The following is a 19,189-nucleotide window of genomic DNA, read 5'->3' as shown; positions in this document are numbered from 1 at the left end:
TTGCGACTTCTTTTTCAAACTTGTCACATCGGTAGACTATATTTGTGTTTGTATCTATATATCAATATATTTATGTATAAAACAATATATATATATTCCTAATACATCATCTCCTCGGATTTTCTTAATCTATGTATTTAATTTACTATATTCCTTAGTTAGTACTCAATTGTTATCCATGGGTTATGTCCTCTCTTTTGTAACCCTATTTATTTAATTTTCTTTCTTTTTCTCCAGCCAATTATACCATTTTTGCCATACTAAATAGTAATCCGTTTCTTCCTTTTCCTGTATTTCTTTTGTAAGTTTGTCCATTTCTGCACATTCCATGATTTTGCTAATTATTGTATCTACTGTTGGTATATCTTAATGCTTCCAGCTCTGAGCAAAAACTATCCGTGCTGCCGTTAGTATATGAATAATTAGGTATTTTATTTCTTTTTCATAATGTCCTGTGGTTATTCCTAACAGGAAGGTTTCTGGTCTCAATTCTATTTTCTGGTGTGCGATTTCCTCTATTTGTATCCTGATTGCCTGCCAAAACTGTTTTGCTTTCTGACAAGACCACCACATGTGGTAGTAGGTTCCTTTCTGCAATTTGCATTTCTAGGACGTTGGGGAGGTATTCGGAAACATTTTTGCTAAATGAGCAGGGGAGAGGTGCCACCTATAAAACATTTTGTACGTGTTCTCTTTGTAGGGTATAGACATTATTTTCTTTGACCACTTCTTCCTCTAATTTGTATCTTAGTAAATAATTATAAATTTTGGTTATCAATTTATCATCTGTCCCTTGTAAAATTTTATCTAATTCATATGGCTCTTTTTGGAATCCAAATTTTACCAGGTCTGTTTTGTACCTGGATTTTATCTGTAAATATGGCCACCAGTCAATGTGTGTAACCTGTTCTTTCAGTTCTTGTCTTGACTTTAGTTCCCCTCTGCTGTTTAACAAGTCTTTATAAGTTTTCATTTTATCCATATCCATGGCATTGGGGTATATCTTCATCGGGACTTACTCGAATGTGACCTTGAGTACAAGACTTTGCCAAGGATTTTCCATCTTCGCCCCTGGCGTGACTCATTGACTGACTGATAGACTGATAAATCTTTCCTCCGACCATGGTCAGCCAAACTGATGCAACTGTTGAGGGGTCCTCTATTTCATCATGACTCTTGTCTGTGGGAGAAGTTTTTCAATCTACGGCCCCTTGGGGGTTCCGCCGTGAGAGGGCGGGCCGGAGGTCGCCCCCATTGGAGGAGATAATTAGGACCCTCCTACTGTTGTGGGAGGACAGTAGAGATACCAACAGCACATCGATGAACAAATGGCTGTGTTACATCTTTTGTGAAGTCCCCTGTCTGAGCTCCGGGCCTCCATCGCTGCATTTTGGAGATGTATACGACTGCAGATCTTCTTGCGCTGCGAGATTCCCCCTTCTCGCAGATGTGGCCCTCCTCACTATCGAGGGCCCACCTCAAGGACGGGTTTTGAGACCCAGAGAGGTGGCATGTGAAAACTAGGGGATTGAGGGGTTTTCTATCGAAATTTTTAGTCAAATTTTTAAGGGGTCCCAGGGAGGGGGAGGGTCAGATTGGAATTCGGGTTGTGGGTATGGGGATAACCCACAAGGGGGAGGGTCGGGTCTGGCAGTGAAGCGCAGTGTGGGGGGTGGGGGACCCGGGGTTGAGGGGGGGGGGTTAGAGCTTGTCCGGATGGTTTTTCGAACATCAGTACTGTAGGTGGGAGGGGTAGATATGGCGGGAGCAGGGAGCCATATCGTGTTAGGGGAGTGCGCACTTGCTGTCTACGAGCGGTGGTGTGCTCCGGCCCCCAAGGCTCTACTCGCTCCTCAGGTTGCATAGACTCTCAGGACCCAGGCCTTTGGCTGATGCTGTGCAATGCCAGGTCCGTAGTAAATAAAGCCCCCCTCATCTGTGATCTTGTTCAGGAGGGGGGCAGACCTGGAAGGTATTACGGAGACCTGGTTGGGCCAGGGGGGGGGGGGTTCCCCTCGTTGAAATGTGCCCACCAGGTTTCCAAGCATTCCATCAGCCGAGGTCACAGGGGAGGGGCGGGGGGGTAGCAGTTATCATTAAAGAAGGTCTGAGACCGAGGGAGGCCACTGTTCCTCAGATGGCCGGCTGTGAATCCCTTTTTGTGAAATGGGGTCATGGGGTTCAGATGGGTTTGCTGATCACATACCTGGCTCCCTGCCACGTGGCAACAGCCCTGCCCGAGCTACTCAACGTCATCGCCGCGGTGGCGGTTGATACCCCTAAGCTTATGGTCATGGGGGATTTCAACCTGCCGTCCGTGGGTGAGACATCGGAGATGGCTCGGGAGTTCATGGCTTCCATGACAGCTATGGACCTGACCCAGTTAATTCATGGCCCTACCTACACAGGGGGAAACATGCTGGATCTGGTTTTTGTCTCTGGACAGTGGTCGAGGGATCTTGAGATAGGGGATATAGTTACTGAACCCTTGTCATGGTCAGATCACTCTCTCCTTCATCTCGACTTTCGAACCGCTGCACCCCACCGCAGGGAGGCGGAGACGGTAAGATGGTTCCGCCCCAGGCGCCTGATGGAACCTGACAGATTCCAGACGGAGCTTGGGCCATTTCCTGAGGTTCTGGCACATGCCTCGACTGGAGACCTGGTGGCTGCCTGGGATAGGGCAGCTGCTGGAGCTCTGGATCGGGTCGTGCCTTTGCGGCCTCTGACCCGGTGCCGATCTCAATTGGCTCCTTGGTTTACCAAGGAGCTGAGGGAGTTGAAGCGCCGGAAAAGACGCCTAGAGAGTAGTTGGAGGGCCAGTCTTTCTGAATCTGACCGGACACTAGTAAGATCCCACATTAGGAATTACCTAGTGGTGATAAAAGCAGTGAAATGTAGCTATTTTGCTGCTCTTATTGCGTCATCAGATAACCGCCCGGCTGCCCTCTTTAGGATGACCCGCTCCCTGCTCCATCAGGAAGCGCGGGAGGACCCCTTGGAGGGTAGAGCCGAGGATTTTGTTCAATATCTGTATGACAAAATCACTCAGATTCGGGAAGATTTGGACTCCGACTGGGTAGTCTCAGGGGGAGAGACAGGAGCAGGTCTTGAGAATGTTATCTGGGATGAGTTTGATCCTGTGACCCCTGAGGACGTGGACAGGATTCTGGGTAGACTGGACGCGACCACTTGTTTATTGGACCCGTGTCCTTCCTGGTTAGTACTGGCTTCCCGGGAAGTGACACGAGGCTGGCTCCAGGGGATTATAAATGCTTCGCTGGGTGAGGGTGACTTTCCCGCCGCCTTGAAAGAGGCGGTGGTGAGGCCTCTCCTCAAGAAGCCTTCCCTGGACCTGGCAATGTTGGTAAATTATCGTCCGGTCTCCAATCTTCGCTTCATGGCGAAGGTTGTTGAGAGTGTGGTCGCGCAACAGCTCCCCCAGCACCTGGATGAAACGACGTATCTAGATCCGTTCCAGTCGGGCTTCAGGCCCGGGTACAGCACGGAAACGGCATTGGTCGCGTTGGTAGATGATCTCTGGAGGGCTCAGGACAGGGGATGCTCCTCTGTCCTGGTCCTGTTAGATCTCTCAGCGGCTTTTGATACCATCGACCATGGTATCATGCTGCACCTGCTGGAAGAGTTAGGGGTGGGAGGCACTGTGTTGCGGTGGTTCTCCTCCTTTCTCTCTGTCCGGTCGCAGTCTGTGTTGACGGGGGCAGAGGTCAACCCCGAGGCCCCTTGGCCGCAAGGTGCCGCAAGGGTCGGTCCTCTCGCCCCTCCTGTTCAACATTTATGTGAAGCCGCTGGGTGAGATCATCTGTGGTTTTGGGGTGAAGTACCACCAGTACGCTGACGACACCCAGCTGTACATCTCCATCCCAGACCACCCCAACGATGCCCTTGAAGTGATGTCCCAGTGCCTGGAGGCCGTGCGGATCTGGATGGGGAGGAATAGGCTCAAGCTCAACCCATCCAAGACCGAGTGACTGTGGTTTCCGACGTCCCGATATAGTCGGTTGGTGCCATCACTGACTATTGGGGGCGAATCATTGGCCCCCACAGAGAGGGCGCGCAACTTGGGCATCCTCCTGGATTCACGGCTGTCTTTAGAAGAGCACTTGACAGCCGTGACCGGGAGGATTTTTCATCAGGTTCGCCTGATTCGCCAGTTGCGTCCCTTTCTGGATCGGGACTCATTACGCACGGTCACTCATGCCCTTGTCACCTCCCGCCTGGACTATTGCAACATTCTCTACATGGGGCTCCCCTTGAGGAGCACCCGGAGGCTCCAACTGGCGCAGAGTGCGGCCGCGTGGGTGGTAATGGGAGCGACATGGCGTTCCCATGTAACACCTCTCCTGCGCGAGCTGCACTGGCTCCCGGTGGTCTTCCGGGTGCGCTTCAAGGTTTTGGTTACCACCTTTAAAGCGCTCCATGGCTTAGGACCTGGGTACTTGCGGGACCGCCTACTACCACCAATAGCCTCCCACCGGCCGGTACGCTCCCATAGAGAGGGGCTCCTCCGGGTGCCGTCGGCCAAATAATGCCGACTGGCGGCCCCCAGGGGAAGAGCCTTCTCTGTGGGGGCACCTACTATCTGGAACGAGCTCCCCCCAGAGATACGGAGGATCCCGGATCTGCGCACCTTCCGCCGTGCTTTAAAGACCTTATTATTTCACCAGGCGAGCCTGGCCTAATTTTCTCCCTCTTCTATAAAAGATTTTTAATTTTTAAATATCTTTTAGTATTTTATACATTCAATTTTAAAATTGGTTTTAAAAAGTTTGGGGTTTTAAATTTGTGGGGGCCAAAATTATTTAATTTGATTTTATTCTACTTTTAAATTTTGTATGTAAGTGTTTTATTGTTTGGCTGTGCACCGCCCTGAGTCCTTCGGGAGTAGGGCAGTATAGAAATCAAATAAAATAAATAAAATAAATAAATATCTGCGCCTCCATGGTCGATAGCCATTCTGGAATTTTATCATAGTGTACTTTTTTAACCTCTTGCCAAGTTTTAAACAGTGCTTCTCTAATAATATGCTGTTGAAAATATCCATGTTGTTTGTCTCTTCCCTCCCACAGAAATGCGTGCCAACCTCTTTGTAAATCAAAACCTTCCAACGTTAGTATTCTTTTATTTTTGAGTTCTATCCAGTCTTTTATCCAAATCAGTGATGTGGCTTTATAGTACGTTTCCCAATCCGGTAGTCCTAGTCCCCCTTTCTCTCGTATATCTTGTAGATGTTTTATTTTGATCCTCGCTTTCTTCTCTTGCCAAATGTAATTTGCAATCATTTTATTAATATCCCTGAAGAAGTCTTTTCCTGGCCTTATCGGGATTACTTGAAACAAATATAGGATTCTGGGTAGTACGTTCATTTTAATAGATGCAATCTTTCCCAGGAACGATAATTGTAGCTTGCTCCACATTTCTAAATCCTTTTTAATCTGTTTTGCCAATTTATTATAATTATCCTCCCTGATTGATGATCCTTTGTTGGTAAACCAGATTCCTAAGTATTTTACCTTTTTTACTAATTGTATTCCCAATTTATCTTCTAGTTCTTTTTCTTGTTGATTTGTGAGATTCTTCGTTAGTACCTTTGTTTTTTGCTTATTAATTTTAAGTCCGGCTACTTTTCCATACTCTTCTATTTTTGCTAACAATTTATTTCCTGTTGATGCTGGTTGTTCTAGGATAAAGACCACATCATCAGCGAAAGCTTGGAGTTTATACTCCTCTTTTTTGATTCTCAATCCATTTATTTCTTTGTCCTTTCTAATTTCATTCAATAATGTTTCTAGGGCTAATATAAATAATAAGGGAGACGGGGACATCCCTGTCTCACTCCTTTTGATATTTCAAATTGTTCTGTCATGTCCCCATTTATCATGATCTTTGCAGTTTGAGAGGAGTAAATCTTTTTAATCATATTTAAAAATTTGTAACTGAATTTCATGGAATGAAGCCGTTCTGGTCCAGATGGATATACTCGTTAATTATTCTTTTCAGTCTCTCTGTAATAATCAGTGTAAATAATTTATAATCTACGTTTAGAAGTGATATTGGCCTGTAGTTTTTGATTTGTGTTTGGTCTGTTTCTTCTTTTGGAATGAGTGTGATGATAGTTTCCGTCCACGATTTGGGGATTGTAGCTTTTAAAAGTGCATTGTTAAAAATTTGAAGTAGAATTTCATCCATTGGATTTTGACATGTTTTGTAAAATTCTGTCGGTATGCCATCTGGTCCTGGAGTTTTATTGTTTTTGTTGTTGTTGTTGTTGTTTTCTTGCCTCTGTTAATTCCATCATGGTGATTGGTCTATTCAGTAGCTCTCTCTGAGTTTCTTCTAATCCTTGAGTATTTGTTTTGTTTAAATATTTTTTTATATCTTCTTCCATGATCTCTTCTTGTTCATATAAATTCTGAAAAAAAATTTTTGCTATTCGCTTTTTATCTTCGTTTCTATGATACATTTCTCCTACCTCATCTTGCAGTTGGTGTATTGTTCTTTTCTCTTTTTCTTTTTTCAATTTGTAAGCCAGCCAACATCCTGTTTTGTTTGCGTATTCAAAATGATTCTGTTTTGCTAGTTTAATTTTCCTTGTGATTTCTGTTTGTGTGATTAAGTTAATGTTATGTTTTGTGAGATTTGGATTGATTTATTGTGGGGATTTTTCTGCAACTCTGATTCATGCTCTTTAAGTTCTGTTAACAAATTGTCTCTTAGCTGTCGTTTATCTTTATTTTTCTTTGCCATATATGTGATTGTCAAGCCTCTTATATAGGCTTTTGCCGTATCCCATAAATTTTGGAGTGAGGTTTGCTCTTTTGTATTTATCTGGAAGAATATAGTCATTTCTTTTTCAATCATTTGTGGATAATCTTTTAGTATTTCCTTATTCATCATCCATCTTTTTTTCCTTCGATACCCTTTCCATATTACTGTTATTGGACTATGATCTGCCCACATGTTTGTCAGTATTTCAACCTCCTCTACGTCATTTCTGAGTTCTGTAGTCATCCAGGCCATGTCTATTTTAGACCATGATTGATGTGGGCTAGAATAGAATGTATATTGTTTTTTTCTTTGTTTACCTCCCTCCATACATCTTGAAGCTGTAATTCCTGTGCCATATCTCTGAATGTATCTGGAAGAGTCTTTTTCTTAATTTTGTTGTTTTTGTTACTTTGATAGTCTTTTTCCATATCCGTAGTCGAATTAAAATCTCCTATAATACAAATATTTTCATATTCCAGATCTTTAACTATATTATGTATTTTTTTGAAGAATTCATTTTGATTTCCGTTTGGGTGCATAGATCGATATTAATAATATTGTTTTAATTCTGTTTGTATCTCAATCATCAAGACCCTTCCATCTTCATCTGTATATATTTGTTTCATTTTTAAGTGTTTCTTAATGTATATTGCAATTCCTCTCTTTTTTTGTTCTGCTAGTGAGGTGTATAGCTTTCCTAATCTTTGATTCTCTAATATTTTTTGATGGTGTTTCTTAATGTGAACCTCCTGTAAATTTATAATATCCATCTCCAATTTTTGTAATTTTATAAATGTGCGAGTTCTCTTGGCTGGTGCATTTTTTTTTTTTAATTTGATTTATATGCCACCCTTCTCCGGAGACTCAGGGTGGCTTACAATGTGTTAAGCAATAGCCTTCATACTTTTGTATATTTATACAAAGTCAGCTTATTGCCCCCACAAACTGGGTCCTCATTTAACCTACCTTAGAAAGGATGGAAGGCTGAGTCAACCTTGAGCCTGGTAAGATTTGAACCTGCAGAAATTGCAGGCAGCTGTGTTAATAACAGGGTGCATTAAACCACTGTACTACCAAGGCTCATTTAATCCGTTGATATTAATTGAGATCACCTTTATTTTCCATTCCATTTTTATTTCTTATCTATTCGTTGCTCTTAGCCTTCTTCTGTTTCTTGTTATGATTTGTGTCTTTTCCCTCGCTCCCTCTCTTTCGATTCTTGCTCTTTCCATTCGTCTCTTTTCTTCTTACTCTCTTTCCATTTCTTCTGTAGTCTGTTCCTCCTGGCTCTTGTTCTCTGGTTCTTCTCTACTTTCCTGCTCCTCTTCTAGCACAAAATGTTGGTCAAAAAACTCCTGAGCTTTTTCCAAACTGTCGATCCTATATTTCTTATCTTGCCAGGAGATTGATATATCTTCTGGAATCAGCCAGTGGAACATTATTTTGTATTTGTTTAATTGTGATGTTAGGAAATTATAGTTTTTCCTCTGGTCCCTTACTCTTCTTGGAATCTGCTTGAGCGTTTGTCAGGTTTCGATGCTATCTCAAAATAAATGACTTTCCAAACTGCCGATCTTTAAGGAAATTTTCTCTTTATTCGAGCACAGCAATCTGATCCTGACTCTTTCGTGGTCAGTACTGACCTTTGCCCCCCCAATCCCTCCCTTTCCGATCCCCAATTCTCTGCTTCTCATTGGCTATCTTCCAAGTCACTTTCCTGATTCCTTCTTCGTCAGATCACAGGAATGTCTCCCCCCTCCCCATCTCCGAGGAGACAGAATCTTCAAAGGGATTTAGCAGGCAAAAGTTCAGGCTTCTCCTCCCTTTATTTATATGTCGGTGTTGGGACGCTGACAGCGTTATTATCTCTTTTCCCTCGTATAAGATTGCCTCATCTCTCATTTTCTTGTAAATATCTTCTTTTATGGTTTTTTTTGGTGAATCTGATATGTACCTCCTTGGGTAATTTGCACCTGCGGGTATAATTTGTGTATACTCGATAGACCTTGTCCATGTCCCTTCGGATATCTTCTTTGTCTCTCTGGGTTGCTTCTGCTATAATTCCTGCCATTAATTCTCCTAGGTCTCTGCTATGTTCTGGAACCTGAGGTAAAAAGGTGCCTTCTCCATCTCCAGATACGTAATCGACTCTTCCAATTCTCTGTTGGTTGACACTTGGCTTTGTTCCAACATTTCTATCTTCTTATCCGTTTGTTCCATTTTTGCCTCTACCTTTTGTATCCTTTGTTCATTTTTCACAATATTTTGCTGTATTTTTTCTATTTTATCGTCCATTCTCTTGATATTGTCATTTATCTCTCCCACATCCATCTTCAGGTCCTCATGATTTCTCCTTATTTCTTCATGGTTATTTGTGATAGATTTTTGTCTTTTATTCCTTCCTTCCTGTATCATCGCTAACAGTGATTGTATGTTTTGCATATTAAAAGTGGAAGTTGTCTTTTTTTTCTCTACTCCTAACATAGTGTTAACTTGTCTTTGCTGCGCAGGGGATGCTGTCAGTGATGTCTGGTTCGAAGTTATTTTCTTGTTTGTCTTAGTTATAGTTGTGCTTGTACTTGTCATTTTTATTCTTTGTGTTATGTTTCCCCAAAATTTCATACACTTAACTGTCTTTAAATTTATGTATCTATATTAGTGCTTGACTTGTATGATATGCAAATCCTAAAATAGCAATCAATAATAATAATCTTGTAAATTTATCTGTGTTGGTATTCTTATCTCCCTAATGAGTAAATTCATTTAATGCGTATTTTAACCTCTCTGTCACACAACATATTTTTCTATAACACTTTTCATATACTTATTCAAAATTTAGTAAGTTTCAGTTTTTCAATATCCTTATATAAGGGAACAGAAAAATAGGGGGAGGGGAGTAGGGGAAAAGTTTAGGATTTCAGCAATTCATTACTTTCTTCTTAATATGGCTAACACAGTATTTATTTATTTATTTATTTATTTATTTATTTATTTATTTATTTATTTATTTATTTAATTTCTATACCGCCTTTCTCCCGTAGGACTCAAGGTGGTGTACAGTCAAGAAAAATATAGATACACAAATATAGATACAATGATCAATCTAAAGTGATAAATATATAATGCTAAACGTTCCTAATATTTAAAATAAATAACTGAATAGATAAGTAGAATAGATAGATTATTGAGCAAGAAATTAATATAAGTAGTAATAAAGTAGGTATATCTCAATCTTTAAACAATAGATAACAGTCTAAACTCCCACAATTAATTTCTCTTAATAGTTAATAGTTGATAGATAACTCTATTCAAATTAAAGAATTATATATATACTTCATTGCTCGTTGTTCGTTATTCTTCTGTGCTACAATCTTCTTTTACTCTTGCATCATTTCCTCTTCTTTACTTTATACAATTATTTTTTAATATCCCTGGTCTGCAGTATCCAAATATCCAAAAGTCAAAATATCCAAAATGTCAAAATGTCCAAATACAATACTTTTAGGTATTTAGTTCACTCTTTCCGTTTCGTTAAGTTCAAATCTGTTTTATATATCACTCCAACACTAGTAACCGTTCTGAGTCAGTCCCCCAATCACTCTTTCCGACTTTAATAACTTCCGTCAATCCCACCGTCTTTATTCTTTCACAGTCTATTTACTTTAAAGTCCAAGCTTCTTTCAAGACCAATTTTTAACTGTATATCTTGTAACTTTCCATCTCAGCCGTTTACTCGCCTTTCGCGTTGTTACTCTCTGTCAAAGTCGCCTTCTGTCGCTCGCTATTTCTCCCATTCTCTCGTTTCTCTCGTCACACCCACTACTCTAATCCAAAAGACTTTTCTCTATTTACTTTGTTTATTTTGTAAGTCCTTTTTCACAGTCTATTTATTTTAAAGTCCAGTCCTCTTTCTGATCCAAAATCCAAATGTGAGTAATATAACTTTCTGTCTCAGCCGTTCACTCGTCTTCCGCGTTGTCACTGTCTATCAAAACCACCTCCTGCACTTGCTGCTTCTTCCGCTCTCCAATTTCTTTCGCCACACTTTCAGTTCTAATCCAAAGCACTTTTCTCTGTGTAGTCTACTTGTTTTATATTCCAAACCTCTTTTACTGGTATAGCTTCTGGAGTTTCTCCGTTTCCACTGCTCCTTCTCTTTCGCGCTGTCACTGTCAGTCCAAGATACTTCTTCCGCTCATCTCACCTTTTCATCGCCGCTTATCTGGCTGTCAGTCGCCATTTGCTTGGAGTCTCACTCTCTCTGCTCATTTCTCCCACTCTATAATTGTACCATCTTCAATTTTCTTGTTCTCTTGTTTATTTCTCTTACCGATGCGATCTCTTGTTTCGATTTTCGCTTCCCACTCTTCGGTTGTCAGCGCTTCAGGCCAGCCAAGATGGCTGTTTTTTTCCTAACCGGAATTAAGAGGTTTCTCCTGAACCTTCGGGGAGATTGCTTTTCTCTCCGAGGTCCTTAAAGACTCCTCTTTTTTTCTATTGATCTCTCTGGTTAGGAATATTGGGACTTCAAGAACAGAGCGTTGTTCTCTTCGTCCCAGACACGTTGACGTCACCGCTGGAAGTCCTGCATTTTGGATCTTTCAATGACATGTGACCATAGTCACCTTCTGAGCTGCTGCAGAGGTTGGCAACTGGGGGCAGGATGATTCTTTGGTTCCATGCCTACCTGAGCAGCTGGGTCCAGAGGGTGGGCAGCACAGATCTTCACTTGATGAAGATTTCTGTGATGTATCACCATCCTGAATGCAGAGTAGCTTTTATTCATTGGACATTTTAATGCCAATGAATTTTTGTGTTTTCTGGTAGTTGAAATGTGTTTGAATATTAGTAGCTTGGGTTTGTAGTTAGGCTGTTGGTTTGAAAATATAGAAATATCTGAACAAACAACATTCAGACTACTTTGCATCTCACTAAAAGGTATTTAAAGACCTGTGTTCTGACAGACGAGCACAACTCAAAACGCACTGCTGATGTCTCCTCGAATGGTGATGAAACATTTGCAACCAAATTGCCAAGCTCAGAGTTCAAACCAACAGCCTATTTCTGGTTTACAAGAAGAGGCAATAAAAATAGTTGTACAGAAAGAGAAAACGGAAAGGGTTATTTCTTCTTTTGCCGCAGGATTTTTTAAAAATCCACTCTGGGTTGTTTCTTTTCAAAGTGGGGATTTGCATAAATTCTCCTGGCATTTTGGACATATTTGGATCAGTAACAACATGTGAGGTCAAATCTGCCTGTTAAAGACCACTGTTTTCCATTTGGTCCTGCCCTGACAGGATGTATAAGTTAGGATAGTGTTTCTTTTAAACTGCCTGGCCTATTTATCCCTTTTCCCAATTGTGAATGATATTTTCACCCTCACAAACAACCAGACTTTCTAATTTTATATCGGTGTCCATAACTGAACCATGATTCACGAACAAGTCATTACAAATTGCTCGATTGCCCCCAGGATATGCCTCCTTGAGAGTCAGTACCCCCAGTTCGAATACCACTGTGTTGGATCATAATTTTCTTTTCTATTCCTATCCTATCTATTGTTTCAGAGTTGCTGAAAAGGAGAACATCAACAAGATGTCGCTTCACAATCTGGCCACCGTTTTTGGACCAACATTACTCAGACCGTCAGAAAAAGACAGCAAAATTCCTGCCAATCCAATGCAACCCATGGCCATGACTGACAGCTGGTCACTTGAAGTCATGTCCCAGGTAAAAGCAAACGGGGAGTCTAAGTCAATGTTTCTCAGCCTTGACAGCTTGAAGATGTGTGGACTTCAACTCCCAGAATTCCCCCAGGCAGCAGGTGGAATTGAAGTCTACATATCTTCAAGTTGCCATAATTGGCATATAAATTAAAGCAAAAAAAAAAAAAATTGAGCCTGAGGAAGCTTTGATCCTTAATGTCTGCTGGGGTTTTCTGATCAACAAAACGCAGGGTTTCACAGGGGCCCAGACTTCTCTTAGGACCCACTTAGATCAAAGGGAAAATGAAGGAAGAGCCCATAACCCATAGTGGGAGGAAAGGATTTAGATCAGGGGTGTTAAACTTGATCCCATTGCAGGCCACATCAGAATTTTCTTTGTCCTTGGGGGGAGGCGGGAGGGCTGGCCTGGTTGTCGCAGCCAACTGGGGGGGCGTGGCCTAGGGGGGTCGGGACAGCACAGGTTGGTCCCTCGCCATCTCCGGGACGGCCCCACAGGACAACTCTTGGCCTATCGCGGGCCAGTTCCTGCCCGCAGGCCGCGTGTGTGACATGTCTGATTTAGATCATCCCTTTCTATTTGATTACCATGACCCACTGGGGAAGCAGGAAAAATTAACCTTTCACATCAGGAGACCTCAGTTGCAGGGCCATTTCATGTCCAGCCATGTTATATCCCACCGTTCTTACCAGGACCTCAGAAAAGGGAAAGGAGAAAAGAAAACGGCTTGTCCACAGCCATCTAATCAGTGGTTGATCAAAGAAGATTTGATCATGGATACCCTTCTGGCCTAATTTCCAACGAAGCAGCCCAAAAGATTTGATCAGTTTCATTTCTTTCATTCCTTTCTCAGAAGAATACAGAAGAGGTTCTTTTCAGGAAATACCAACCAGGGAGGGAAATAACTGAAAAGTACAGTACATCAGCCACTAGTGGGCCGGGAGGGGTTTGCAACTGGGCCGTGGAAACAGCTGGTGCGCACACGCACATCCTCCCTTGCAAGAGCAGCAGGCGAGCGCATGCACGCACACTCCATTCGCATGAACGGCAGGTATGCGTGCACGCCACTTGTGGAAATGGAGCTGCATGCGCGTATACTTGCCGGCTGCTTGTGCAAACCTTACCACTACCCACCCACCCCAGCCAGTCCACAAAGCCGGAAACATTGAGGAATTCTGCTGTAAGTGACCAAAAAGAGGAGGGGGGGGGAGAATATTGAAACCAGAGAAAGTAAGTTCTGGGAGCAAAGAAATGCTCAAGGTTGACTCAGCCTTCCCTCCTTCCCAGGCCAGTGAAATGAGGACCTAGATTGTTGGGGGAAGAGGCTGACTCTGTAAGAGGCGTAGACAGGGCTGTAAGGCACTGTGAAGCGGTATATAAGTCTAAGTGCTATTGCTGTTGCTATTGCTATTCAGGTGCTAGGCTTCCAGCATGTATTTACAATGATTGTAGCTTCCCAGGGTCATGTGATCTTCTTTTGTAACTTGCCGAGCCAGCTTCAGAGAACCAAAGAATAACAGAAGGGACCTTGGAGGTCTTCTAGTCCAACCCCCCGCTGAAGCAGGAGACACTATACCATTCTGGACAAATGCCTGTCCACTCTCTTTTTGACAGCCTCCAGGGAAGGAATATCCACAACTCCCAGAGTCGAGCTGTCCCATTGATTGATTGCTTTCCCTCCCAGGCAATTAATTCCTCCTTAGTTTGAGGCTGTTTCTCTCCTTGAGAAAGTCAGCGCTGAACTCCTGCATGATTCGTTTTTAACAACTAGGATGATTGCTTAATGACTGCAGCAAAAAAATCAGGTGTGAGTCACTTAACTGCCTTGCTTAGCAACAGAAATTCTGGTCCCAATTGTGGTCGTAAGTAGAGGACTACATGTGCAGGAAAGTCAGTTAAACTATCCTTGCAAGTGGTTGTGCAGTCTTTTGAACGCCTGCAGAGTTGGAGAACCACCGGGCTCTCCTGGCCACGGCTGCCATTGCTATTGCACCTCCACCTCCCCAATTGATCTGTTCCCCTTCTCTTGTCTGTGTTCCAGGTTCAGGTTCTCCTCTATTTCCTGCAACTGGAGACAATTCCCACCCCGGACAGCAAGAGGCAGAGTATCCTCTTCTCCACTGAGGTGTAGAAACCAAAAGCTCCCTCCCTCCCTCCCTCTGACCTTCCAGCCTTTCCTGATCCTTCAGGAGGAGAGAAAGCCCTCCCTCCCTCCCTCCCTCTGTTGACCAAGAAGCCACCAGAGGAAGGTTATTGTCTTCAGGGGAAGATTCTTTTCACCAGATCAGGAAAAAAACTGAGCAGAGCAACAGAGGAAAGCATGTTGTCTTGGGAAGGAATGGGCCTGAAGGAATTCCTGGAGGATTTTTGCAGTGGAATTCATGTTACGTTTGGGAAGTTCTGGGAGCCTTTTCTTCTTGGGCGTCTTTGAAGAACAGAAGGCTTTTCCTTCGATGGCCACTGTTGTGGATTCGAGTGAAGTGTCACAAGGATGTTCACCCATCATGGCCACTACTTGCAAATTTAGACCTCGATTTAAACATTTCTTTTTAATAAGTAAATAAATTAGGAGCTTCATGCACAATCAGGACATTTTTTAAAAAAAGAAATATTTTCCTTGCCTTTTATCCTTTGACTCTTTTGGTGGGAAGTTTTACCGAAGATGCATCATCTAATCACTTAGAAGAGAATGAAGGCCAGAGGCTGGAGGAGAAGAAGGTGATGGGCAGCTCTTAAGGCCTCCTCCTTTTCCCACAAAGAAGATGCTGAGGTCTTCAGGCATTGTAAAGACTAGAGAAGATAATCTGCAAAATCGCCCCTTTCATAAACAAAGGTCTCAGGCCCAGTTTTAACCCGGCTGCAGCAGCGTAAGGACTTCAGCTGATGGTGGGTTTCTCCGCAGTCGGGCCAAAGCCGGCTTCTCCCCTCCCAGCAGCTAAACAGTCCTCAGATCCGCTGGCGGGAATTGGGAGGGCAGGATTGGGCCTCTGCTCTTTCTTGGTTGGGACTTTGGAAAGATTTTGCTTATGGAAAATATTTTTTTCACTGCCACCCTGTTTTTGCTGGGAAAGAGAAATGTTTTGATAAGATGTTTTAATAACTTGTACAATGGTGATTGAGGGAGTATTTTATATTTTTCAGAAATTCCAACAGTTTGTTTTAAGATTGAACAGGCATCATTCATGAATTGTAATGCTGGAAAAGAATCAACCCTGGCAGTCAGAAATAGGGAGTAAACCCAGAATCCTCGCACAGGAAGGGATCTCTCTTTGTGTTTCATATGGACAGAAATAATGTCCTTATCAGTCCCATACAATCATACAGCATAAATTTGTCTTAATTCAAAGCCACTTCCACCGAGATGTTCAGAAGTGACTTGGAAGGCTAAAACTTTCAACTCTGGCAAATGGGTGAGAGACCAGGAAGCTACACTGAAATTCTGGTTTTGTTCAGAGAGGTTATGAATAGGGCATGAGGAGCTTAACCCACAGTTTCCCATACTTTGGGCAAGTAATGGAATTCTGCTTGTTAAAGGGGGCTAAAAATCACTACAGAAGCATGAGGCTCCATAGCTGCTCTGATCCTCGAATTGTACAATTCAGCTATTTTAACATTGGGAAAGAACCCATCATGGGAGTGGCTGGATTGTGGTGTCTGACTATCTCAGTGTCTCTCATACCAGGATTTTTTAAAATAGGAATCCTATATTGCTTCCCCCCCGCCCCCCAGAAGTCTAGAAGTTAGAACTCGGTTCTGCTGTCCTAGTTTGGATGGTGATGCACCTCAGTTTATCAAGATAAGATACAAAACCCTTTTGCTGACGTGCCCATATATTTGTTCCTCAGTCCTCCTTTTGCCAAAATTGGATTTTTTTCTCCCAACTTTCTACCATGGACTTTCAGACAAGCTGATGGAGGATCAAGCTGTCTGTGAATCCAGGGACAAAAAGCAGCACCTGCCTCTGTGTCAGTTGAAGGAGAAGGTTCATCCACCGAAGGTCCCTTCTGAAGTGCGCCTCAGTGAAGTAAGGGTTCTAAATAGGGGGATCGTTTAAGTAAGGTTTTTTTTAAAAAAAATCAAAGCTAAATGTGATCGTATTTTTATTACTGTTATTTGAGGCAACAAATATTCAATAACCCTATAGTGAAAGTCTAGCCTGACGCTTTCTCATTCCATCAGCCAGTCGTATGTTTATTCTTCTAAGGTAACTGTTGTAGGTTACTCCATTATGAAGAGACAGGGGCAAAGGTTGTGAGGGTTGTGAGGACAAAGTATTTAGATACCAGGTTTGTTCATCCAAACTGAACCACCCCCCCAGTTGTCATCATGCAGAGAAATGATTCAAGGCCACATGTTGGTCCAGGAGTCTCCTACGCCTTGCCTGCAGTATCCTTTTTTGCTTGGCCTTGCTGAAGTTAGGCATCAAGATATTCACCCACAGAATAAGGGGGAGTCCTCCCCAAATCCCCTTGAGTGCCAACGAAGTATTTGGACTACAGTGGAAGGAATTTATACCTTTCCCTCTGTTCTGAATCCTCAGACAAGTATTGTAGGCTATCCAAGTCCTCCTTATAGGTCCAGTAATATCATATTAACAGCTGGCCCAGTGGGGCTGTAGAGATTGGGAGTGTTAATAAAGCTCATTTGAGTCACTAAAAGTCATAACAGGTTTAAGGAAGGCCAGTGTTGTTTTGTGAACTTGAGGCATGTCTTGAAAATTAAAGTTTTAAGGGCTTTTATTTATTTTGATTCCTTTAAAGCAGCACGATTGCTGAATGGCTGCAGTTTCCTCCTTGCATTGTTATTCCATAATATCCAGAGCTGCAAGAATTGGCAAAGCCATCCCACCAAGGGAAATGGGCCAATCTCTTCTGCTTGACTGTTCTTTCTGGCATCTTTGATTTATATATAGTTGTTCTGCCGTATTGAGTTGATGAACCTAGCTAAAAGGGAGACAGTGTGTGTTGGAGATATGCAAGAGGATTGCTTTGATATCCAGGCAAATTTTACATGCAGGCATGTAGGTATGTAAGAGTTTGTATAATTTAAGCATTAATTTCAGTTTTAATTATAAACCTATGCTTTTCTGAAAAGTGATAATCTTGTACTTCAGAAATGAATGCCTCAAATGGAAGTGAGCCAGGGGCTCATTTTCTTTCCAAGAATTAGCAACATCAAATCCCTCAAGTTCTTCCAATCCCTTCTATTTTCTAGGTCCTCAGTTTTGTGAAGTGGCTCCAAGAATCATTTTCCTTGACTCTGCTTGACTTTAAAACAGCCAGTGGCTGTATTTGTACAAAACACTGAATTGCAAAATAGCTGACAATGTTTTAATATTACATGAATGAACAACGCACAACCTCTGGCTGTTGCTGAATGACTTCCTGCTGGAGATACAGACCCAACACCTGGAAGATGTTGCAGGTGATGCAATTTTGTGCCAATCCAGCCCATGGGATTAGTTTGTGGTTCAGTGTGTTATGTAAACCTAGGAAACTGGTTTGAATAAACCGTGATTAAATTAACGGGTAAATGTGTTATCCAAAGACACCCAATTACAAAACCTTCCTCCTTCCATCTCTTTAACGATGAAATCATAAGGAAGTCAAGAGCCAGTTTTACACAGCCTTGATTGTCCTTTCCCCATAAGTTTTGTCCCTCGGCAATTCTCCCCTCATTCTGTTGGTGCAAATCTTTTGGTATTTGGATTCTACTCTACTGATCAAGGATCTACCTGTATTTTTGGAGGTCACAGTTGTCAGGCAGAAAGCTCCTTTCCACACCAGGAGCTTCTACTGCATTCTTTAAGAATGGACTACAATTAGCCAGACAAATTGGGAAAAGAAAACCTGTCCTACTGCCTCCTCAAAGCCTGAATCTGAGAGCTTCCGGGTTTCCCACACCCAAAAGGAAGTTCAAGACCTTGCCCTCTCCCACATGTCCACCATGCATCCAATCAGTTGCTGTCCAGACCAGAAGATACCTCCTCATTTCTTCTCCACACAGCTGCAGGGCCCCATGGCCTCGACTTTCTATAAAGAATTTTATTGTGACTATATATCTTTTTCTCTCTATGCAATCCCCCCTCCCAATTCCCCACAGTAGGATTTGTGGCAGGCCTGAAGCCTGAAGGCACAAAGGTAGAAATATGGCTTCCAGGTCTGACAGGCTGCCCCCCCCCAGATAAGACGTGTGTCCTGGAAAAGACTAATACAAGGGGTTTAATCATATCCCTAACCACCCCTCTCCCCCCAGGGGGACCCTTTGGCTTGTCAGGGTACTTGTCATGGAATTGTTTGACTAACCTATCTGCTTTCACATTCCAACTCTTAACCCATGTAGCTTCAGACAAAGGGTACCCTTTCCAGTATACTAAGTATTATAATCTAGGCCCCTATATAGCCTAGAATCTAATATTTTCTTGACTTCATAATGGGTCTCTCCCTGTACTACTATAGGAGGAGTAGGTGGTTGGGTTTGAGTTCTTAGGTTGGAGCCAACTGAGGGTTTCAGCAAGCTACAGTGAAATACAGGGTATATTTTCCCTAGCATGAGAGGGAGGTTAAGCTGAACTGTCACCGGGCTGATTAGGAACTTGGGTCCCAATTTCTTACTAGGCAGCCTTAACCATATGTATTTAGTGGATAGGAAAACCTTATCCCCCACCCAGAAGGGG

The 19,189-nt window shown here is 42.7% G+C and overlaps 1 protein-coding gene across 2 annotated transcripts in view; it reads left to right on the top strand.

Moving 5' to 3' along the window:
* BCR (BCR activator of RhoGEF and GTPase) overlaps window positions 1–18,058 on the top strand; it is a 78,435-nt gene extending 60,377 nt beyond the window's left edge. For both annotated transcript variants that reach the window (XM_070951618.1, XM_070951617.1), the window contains 2 exons: window positions 12,357–12,519; window positions 14,555–18,058. In XM_070951618.1, coding sequence (XP_070807719.1) covers window positions 12,357–12,519; window positions 14,555–14,644 — 253 coding nt within the window. In that variant the 3' untranslated portion in view covers window positions 14,645–18,058. The remainder of the gene's footprint in view (window positions 1–12,356; window positions 12,520–14,554) is intronic.
* The last annotated feature ends 1,131 nt before the right edge of the window (window positions 18,059–19,189 follow it).

The sequence above is a fragment of the Pituophis catenifer genome, unplaced genomic scaffold, assembly GCF_029215685.1.
Source record: "Pituophis catenifer annectens isolate HBS135680 unplaced genomic scaffold, rPitCat1.0.hap2 SCAF_10, whole genome shotgun sequence".
Taxonomy (NCBI): domain Eukaryota; kingdom Metazoa; phylum Chordata; class Lepidosauria; order Squamata; family Colubridae; genus Pituophis; species Pituophis catenifer.
Note: the sequence above shows the minus strand (reverse complement) of the source record. Positions and strands in the feature narration are given on the sequence as shown.